The sequence below is a fragment of the Myotis daubentonii genome, chromosome 8 (assembly GCF_963259705.1).
Source record: "Myotis daubentonii chromosome 8, mMyoDau2.1, whole genome shotgun sequence".
NCBI lineage: Eukaryota > Metazoa > Chordata > Mammalia > Chiroptera > Vespertilionidae > Myotis > Myotis daubentonii.
Genome location: NC_081847.1, coordinates 5,002,278 through 5,010,273, shown reverse-complemented (window position 1 = coordinate 5,010,273; position 7,996 = coordinate 5,002,278). Strand labels below are relative to the sequence as shown.

At 50.3% G+C, this 7,996-nt stretch overlaps 1 protein-coding gene across 1 annotated transcript in view; it reads left to right on the top strand.

The window, feature by feature from the left end:
• Nucleotides 1-620: 620 nt before the first annotated feature.
• The window catches only part of CDH26 (cadherin 26), a 33,092-nt gene continuing 25,716 nt past the window's right edge, over nucleotides 621-7,996 (top strand). Inside the window, exons 1-3 of the mRNA XM_059705158.1 lie at nucleotides 621-989; nucleotides 5,905-5,961; nucleotides 7,181-7,285. Of these exons, the coding sequence (XP_059561141.1) occupies nucleotides 924-989; nucleotides 5,905-5,961; nucleotides 7,181-7,285 (228 nt within the window). The 5' untranslated portion in view covers nucleotides 621-923. The remainder of the gene's footprint in view (nucleotides 990-5,904; nucleotides 5,962-7,180; nucleotides 7,286-7,996) is intronic.

The following is a 7,996-nucleotide window of genomic DNA, read 5'->3' as shown; positions in this document are numbered from 1 at the left end:
GGGTGATATGCTCCGAGAATCAGGGTGAACGGACCTCAGATTTTCTTTCAAGCTTGGTCACTGCAATCTTAAGTAGCAATGCAGTAGAATTCCCGACTCTCCTGTTTTCCAGAATCCCATGCAAGACGCAAGGGCTCACCCTCCCACAGGGAGTCTCTCTCTCATCTCTCCTCCCTCAGTCTTTAATACCAAACTCTGAAGGGCAGATCCCTCTAAGCTTAAAAAAGATTTTGGTAGAAAATGCATGTAAACCTCAGAGCCCTGAGACATGGTTAGGATGAAGCTGGTTAGTGCTTCAGGAAAGAAAAATATTTCTTTCTTTCTCTTTCTCTTTCTCTTTCTCTTTCTCTCTCTCTCTCTCTCTCTCTTTCTCTCTCACTTTCTTTCTTTCCTTCTCTTGTCCTTTCTCTTTTTTCTTCTCCTCTAAATAAAGTTATTCTTTCTTGAAGCTTTTTCTAGTTCTTTTGTTACAAAGGAGAGGGGCTATAGGAATTAGTCTTTAAAATATCCCGCTACAAGAAAGAGGCCAATTGTGGGGCATTGACTAGGAAACAACACTAACAAAGAAGCAAATGCCCCAGGTTCCCAGGTTTCAGTTTCTCTGACCGAGTCCGGAGCAGTGTTGGCGTGTGGCATGTGGCCATGGGAATTTCTTTCTCCTCCACACCCTTCCTAGGAAATCTGCTAGTTGTTTGTGAGGTCAAGGCTCAGCCAGCCTCACCCTGGTTCAACAAGAGTGGCCAGGGACCAGGAGGGGAGGGCTGAGATGCCTGAGATGAGGGAGTGTCCGGGACCAAGTGACCCAGTGACTGGGGAGAAGGCCCTGCTGAGAGGACCGTACCTGGCTGGGTGAGACCACAGCCCAGGAGGACTTGCTACCACCAGCAGGCTCAGGCTCAGGCGTCCCGGCATCTCCTGCTGCCATGAGCTCCAGGGCCCCTACCTCCCTGCTGCTCCTCCAGCTGCTGCTGTCGCTGCTGCTGCTGCAGGTGAGTGGCTGGGACCCGCAGGCGCCTGCTAGGATCTCTGTGCTGGGCCAGGGACCAGCCTGGGTGTGAGCTGGCGAGGCGGGCAGGAGCGGGCTGCAGAGATCTAGCCTGATAGATAGCCTCAGGTCATGATCTGTTTGAAGGATGGTGGGCCAGGCTGAGGGGGCTCCATTCAAAACTGGGTTGTACCGCACACACCACTTTATTTACATTTATATCAACACAAAAGTTTTCCGACGATGCTTCTGTCCCTGCTTTACTCGAGGCGGCGACCATCTCAACTGTGTAGGTATTGTTAAAGAACAAAAGTCAAATGGCACATTTTAAAGGTCTTAGTGGTTTTATGGAGCAATTCCTGGACTGGCAGCACCCGTCTCCCAGGAGCTCTGGGGAGCTGAGCAGGAGGGAGGACTGTTACAGGCAGAGGAGCGGCAGGGGAGTTACGCTGGCAAAGGACTGACTGAGGCAAGGGTCCTTCCTCTAGGGGCCGGGGCCGGCAGGCAGCCGGCCTCAGGGTTCGGACCAGCATGTGAGGGTCCACTCCTGGGAGAGGCTGTAAGTAAATGTTGCAGGCATTACGGTATTGAGCCTTCGTTTGGTAATGTAGGACTGAGCACAGATAACTCCATTCTGGGCCTATTGTCTCTTGAGTGTGACAATTTGAGCAAACCATGGGGAGTGGAGGTCAACCGCGCCCCCCCTTTCCCCCCATTACTACTGCTCAAATGAAAATAAATACAAATAGTGCAATACAAATGGTGGGATGAACATCGGGCAAGGAGGCTGTTCCATTTGTACCTAGCGGGTGGGTTAGCGCTGTGCAGGCCTGCTGGGGGGTGATTTGCTTACTCTGCTTTCTGTAGAGGGAGGAGGAGTGACCAGGCTACTGCTGTTGAGTTCTCCCTTAAGACACCAACGGAGGGCAGGCAGCCACGCAGTCATGGGGGCAAAGATTGTGGGGCTGGACGGGGTTGCTCCCCATCCTTACCTGGCTCATCCATGACTGGCTGCAGAACTGGGTTAATTACTTGACCTTGGTCCTCATCTTGGCCTAGATTGGACTCTTCCAGGGAGCTGTAAAACTCCCAGTGCCATCCCCAGTAAGAGCTGATATGGGGGTGTGGCCCGGGCATCAGGGAGGGTTTGAATGTAGCCTTGTTCAGCCTCATCTTCTTCACCTTGAAAAGGGAGATGTTATCAGAATTTGCCCGACCTGAGGCTGTGGGAGTGAATGCGGAACCCACAGAAGGGCAGGGCCCAGTGCTGGCTTGGCCGTGCCCATGCCCGTATGTCTCCATCTCTGTTTTCCTAGCCACAGGGGCACAGCTGGCGACATTTATTCCGTATCTGTGCCACAACTACTTATTGGATACTTGCTCTGGAAGCACTGGGATGTAACTGTAAACGAAACGGGAAAAGCCCCTCTCTGGCACTCACCAGTGGAACTGGACTTGAAAGGGCTGCCTTGTTTGGCATAAGTTGCATGGCGTTGGGAGAATTCTCTTGGCCGCCTTTTGCCATGCGAGTTGTGAGTGCTCTTGCCGAAACTGCGCTAGGCCAGCGTTGCTTTCCACTGCCCACTCTGATCTCCACATTGGGAACTGGGACCCACTCAGCAGAGAGCTGCCGCATCTACAACCATTTTCCCCGTCAGCCCACCCTGGCCCTGTTGCTCCGGCAGGAAGCGAGGGCCGCAGCTGTGGCTCCTGGTCAGGTCTGCATTGCACTCGGGAGGCTCCTGAGAACAAAACCAAGGGCTTCTGCTTGAGTGGCAGTCCTCACCGGGGAATTGTAAACGCACTTCTCAATATATATATATATATAAAGGTAAACTGATTACATGTCAATATAAAGCACATATTTTATGAAAAATAACCCTATTTTTAAAAATTCCATCTAGTTTGAGTAGTGGCCCTGTTTCCTATTTTTGCAAATTTCTTGAATGTCTGGCTTAGGAGCAGATGACGGGCTCTCTTGACTCTGCATTTGGCCTCAGGAAATGTGGCTGGTGAGAGAGCACGTGAAGAAATTCTGGCTCACTCAGCTATGTATCTGCAAAGGGAAGAATGTTTAATAGCCTTGAACTTGACAAGTTTTGTGGTTTTTGTTTTTTTTTTTTAGTTTTTTTACAATTGATCTTTAGAGAGAAGAAGGGAGAGAGAGGGAGAGAGAGAGAGAGAGACATTGTTGAAGAGAAACATCAATCGGCTGCCTCCTGCATGCCCCTGCCTGGGAACTGAGCCTGCAGCCCAACCCCAGGCACGTGCCCTGACCGGGAATCAAACCGTGACCTGCAGGTGCACAGGATGATGCCCAGCCCACTGAGCCGCACGGGCCAGCGACAGCGGTTCCTTTCCCCTCGCTGCAATGCGACATGAATGCATCTGAATGCACTGACTGTGACAGTGACACCAGTGGCCTCTTCACTCTGGATGACTGCCCTGGCAGGGTTTTGGAACATGATGTGTCCATCACTAGGAAACTCTTGGCTACTGAATCAGGCAGATCTTCCAAAGGTGGACGTAATACATTCCACAAGGTTAACAAAATCACTCGCTGCCCTGGCCAGGTAGCTCAGTTGGCTAGAGTGTCATCCCGATATACCAAGGTTGTGGGTTCGATCCCTGGTCAGGGCACATACAAGATGCAACCAGTGAGTGCATAAATAAGTGGAACAACAAAGCGATGTTTCTCTCTCTCTCCCTTCCTCTCTCTGCCTCAAATCAATTAAAAATCACATTTATTAATGTCTCCATGAATATATCAGACAAACTGTTAAGTATGGGGCAAGCTGTCAAGTTCATAGTAGCAGACACATGTTTTCCAAAATCCCATTTTTTCCTTGAAAGCTTACATTTTATTATTAGCAACATGATACTGCCCATTGTTTTTCTTTAGTGATGGGCTCAGTCTGCTCTCTGCCTACCAGACACCCACCTGAACAGCCACAGCCCCTCATTCTGTCAAGTAAGCTGCTGTTCCACAGACACAGTGGCCTCGTCAGCCACACGAACCATCATCCTGGGCTGCCCCCCGGCGCAGCCCACGCTCACGGGAAGAGTCCTGCTTTGTGCACACTCCTCACCTGCCACGGGTGCTTATAAGACGTCCACTCCAGAGCTGCAATGCAAGAGGTTATAATTTTCCCAGCTCGATTGTTTCTCTAGTGATTTCAATAGTTAAGTGAATGCACCAATGGCTTTATTCCTCAACGACACTGGAATTCTTTTCCATCTGTCTGTCTCTCTCCTGCCGTGCCTGGGGATGGAGAATTCACGACAGCTAGCGGAGTCTGGGGCCTCTGCCTTCCCTGGGGCCGAGGCTCCAGCGGCTTCCACAGATGCGTCCTTGTGCCCTCAGCGCCAACATCAGGCAGTACAGTATGCAAGTACCCAGTATCTTTCTGAGTGGTTGGCCGAGGCCTCTGATAAAACAGCCGGTGGGTGATCTTTGGAAACGACTGCTCCAGAGGATGTGGATGTTTATCGTCACGGCTGTTTTTTGGTAACAACAACTGGAAATAACCTAAATGTCCAGGAGAACAGATAAACAACTCGCCCATGTTCACTAGGGGACTGCTGTACAGCAGTGAAAATGGGTGACCTGGAACCAGAGGTGTCAGCACACACATGCACACACACACGATTATGCATACACACATATAATGTGCACACATGAATACATATGCACATTCCTGCACACACACTCACACATGCACACACACCCACATGCATACACACTCGCACATACATGCACACATACGTTTAGTTTGGTTTTCACAGACACTGCAGAGATGTCTTTCATTTCAACAGTTTTACTGTTTACATGTGTTTTTCTTGAGGGAATGGATAATACATAATCCTCAATGTAAATCATTATGTAAACATAAAGTACCAAGTTCTATTATTTTATTGATTACTAGAGGCCCGGTGCATGAAAATTCATGCACTGGAGTGGGGGTCCCTCAGCCCGGCCTGCCCCCTCTCACAGTCTGGGAGCCCTCAGGGGAAGGTGACGCCCCATCACACCCCTGCTGCTGCCACTGTTGACAGCACAAGCCTAGGCCAGCCCTGGTTACCTGAGCCTCGGCTGGCCCTGGGCGGCTGGGGGGCTGAGGGGACTGGGGGACTTTGGAGGCACGCGTGTGGAGCAGCCAGGTCAGCCTGGGGGTGGGCCCAGCCTTGCTGCACGCCTGCCACCCCAACAGGGCTCAGGGGACTGGGCATCACCATCTTGTGGCTATGGGCGCCGCCATCTTTGAGGGCAGGGCAGTCAATTAACATATTCCCTCCTTATTGGCTGTGGGGACTGCTATCTTTGTAATGGTGTGAAGGTCAATTAGCATATTGCCTCTTTCTTAGATAGGACTAGAGGCCCAATGCATGAAATTCGTGCACGAGCAGGCCTTATTTTCCCCAGGCTGCAGGCACCAGTTTCCCTCTGGCACATGGGGCCCAGGCTTCCCTTGTAGCACCAGCTTTGTCTGGAAGGTTGTCTAGTCTAATTAGCATATTCTGCTTTTATTATTATCGATTGTAAGATAAAATCCAAAAAGAAAGGGAAAAAAAACAAAAAGAAGCCCCCAGGAATCCCACCGCCCATTAACACTTGGTGTATTGCACACGTGCACATGTCAGTGCGCCTGCCCAGCCTCAGCTCACAATGTGGCCCCTTTGTTCATTTCATGGCTGTACATGTCCCCAGCGTGGGTGACAGGAGGGCAGAAGTCTTTGGTCAGTTCTCCTGTAATTACATAAGGAAGGTGGTAATTGTAAATTGAGATGTCATGAGCAAGAAATTATATTTATCAACTAAAAGCAGTTCTCCCCCCCCCCCCCAATTCTTCATGATTAGCCTTTCTATCTGATTCTAATCAGTATGTTCCCTACTAATCAATGTCATTTTCATTTCTAAGGTCGGCCTCATCAACAGCCTCCGACAAGAAACCAAGGACCTGGCTAAGCAAACGCAGGTGGGCCTGGAAGTCAGCGCCGTTACGGACCCACCGGCTCCTCTGGCCTGGGAGGCAGCGCCGTTACGGACCCACCGGCTCCTCTGGCCTGGGAGGCAGCGCGGTTTGCGCTGCTGGTGCCCAAGTGCTGTTTGGTTGGCAGAAATGAGTTCGTAACTCGGTGTGGACTTTCAGAATCCGACTGCCAAAGGGTCTCAGATGGGGCCTTGATGTCTGATTAGAATACGAGCAAGCTGTGAGCATCAGAGATCAGCAGAGGCGATCCACGCCATCTTCTCTGTGGAATGTACACAGAGGGGACTGAATGTTCCCCGCATGGGGGTGGCACACAGGCTGCAGACAGGCGCTCACCCCAATGCTCAGGCCACCTCAGGATCATGTCCCTCCTCTTGTTCTCATGATCAACTCACTTTCTAATGAGGTCTTTTTTTTTTTTTTTTTTTAAGTACATTTTTCTGGCCCTGGACAATTTTACACAGTGATTAGAGCGTTTGGCCCAGGTTTGATTCCTGGTCAAGGGCACGTACATACCTCGGTTGCAAGCTGGATCCATGGCCTCGTAGGGGCACATTGGGAGGCAACCAATCGATGTGTCTCTCCTACCTCAATGTTTCTCTCTCCCTCTCACTCCCGCTACCCTTCCACTTTAAAAGCAATGGAAAAATATCCTTGAGTGAGGATTTTTAAAAAGTACATTTTTTCTGGATAAAAATTAATGTGGCAATAAACTAGGTTCATGTGTCATAAGTAGACAGTAACTGTAATGTTAAGTTCTACCTGTATTCTCTTGCCTGAGAAGTCTCTGACCCTAATGCTGCACCTACGTCTTGCTCTCTCTGGGTTCCCAGGGGGATCAGAAGAGAGAGAGGTGGTCAAGACCCATCAGCTCTGGATGGAGGCTTCTGCCTCAGTGATTTCAGACAGAGCGGGAGCAACGTTCCCGCTCATTCTGTTTGCGTGTCTGCCACAGGCCAGGTGTAGGCACACAATAGGCAGTGGTCTCCCAGGCTCTGCCCCTAAAATGACCTCATGGACCCCGGGAATCACTGGTGGCTGTGCCTCGCAGTTTAGGAAGGACTCCAAGGTTGGTAAGAGAACAGGTGTGTTTCATTTCTAAGCATCAGAAGCTGTTGTGAGGATGAGGAAGGATGTGGGGAGGGCCAGCCAGCACCTGCCCGCATCACTGCCTTGCTCCTAAGCACTGTCACTGCGTCTCCAGGTGGAGAGCCACCGGCCTCTACGGCGATACAAGAGGAGATGGGTTGTCACCACCTTGGAGCTGCAGGAGGAAGACACCGGACCCTTTCCCAAATTCGTTGGAGAGGTAAGGCAGCTGCTCCTCCTCTGGGAAAGGCCACACTGGCCCCCGATCAGCAGGGCCCCGGGCAGGAGGATGAAGTCATGGCAGCCAGGTGGCTGTGAGGCCGGGGGGTGGTGCTCAGAGAGACCCTGGACTGTGCTTCCCATGCCTGCCTCTGCCTGAGTGGTGACTTCTCCACGGGAGTGTTGCCGAGAAAGTGGGGGTCACATACGTCAATGGGCTGGTTAATTCCAGTCTGCAGGCCTGGTTTATTTAACCCATGTGGAGTCTTTTTAAAAAATTCATTATCCTATATAATAGAGAGCTAATATGCAAATGGTTGTGCCCTCGCACAGGAGAGAGATTTCATATACATTTTACTAATATTCTTTCATCTCTGACACTTCCATTATAAAGAAAGGGCAAATAGCAATATTAAAGTATTTTCTCTAATTAATTCCCTTTTAATGTTCATGAATTTCATGCACCAGGCCACTAGTTTAAAAATAAGGAGATTGTGGTTACCAGAAGCTGGGGGGGAAGGGTGGGGATAAAAGTGAGATTAAAGTAAAAAAGGAAAGTAGAACTGTGGGTGCCAGGGGTGGTGGGAGGGTGTCACGGGAGAGTGTTTAATTGGGACAGTCACTTTTGCAAGATGAAAATGTTCTGGAGATGATGGTGCTGACGGCAGCACAATGACATGAATGTACTTAACATCACTGAACTGCGCACTGA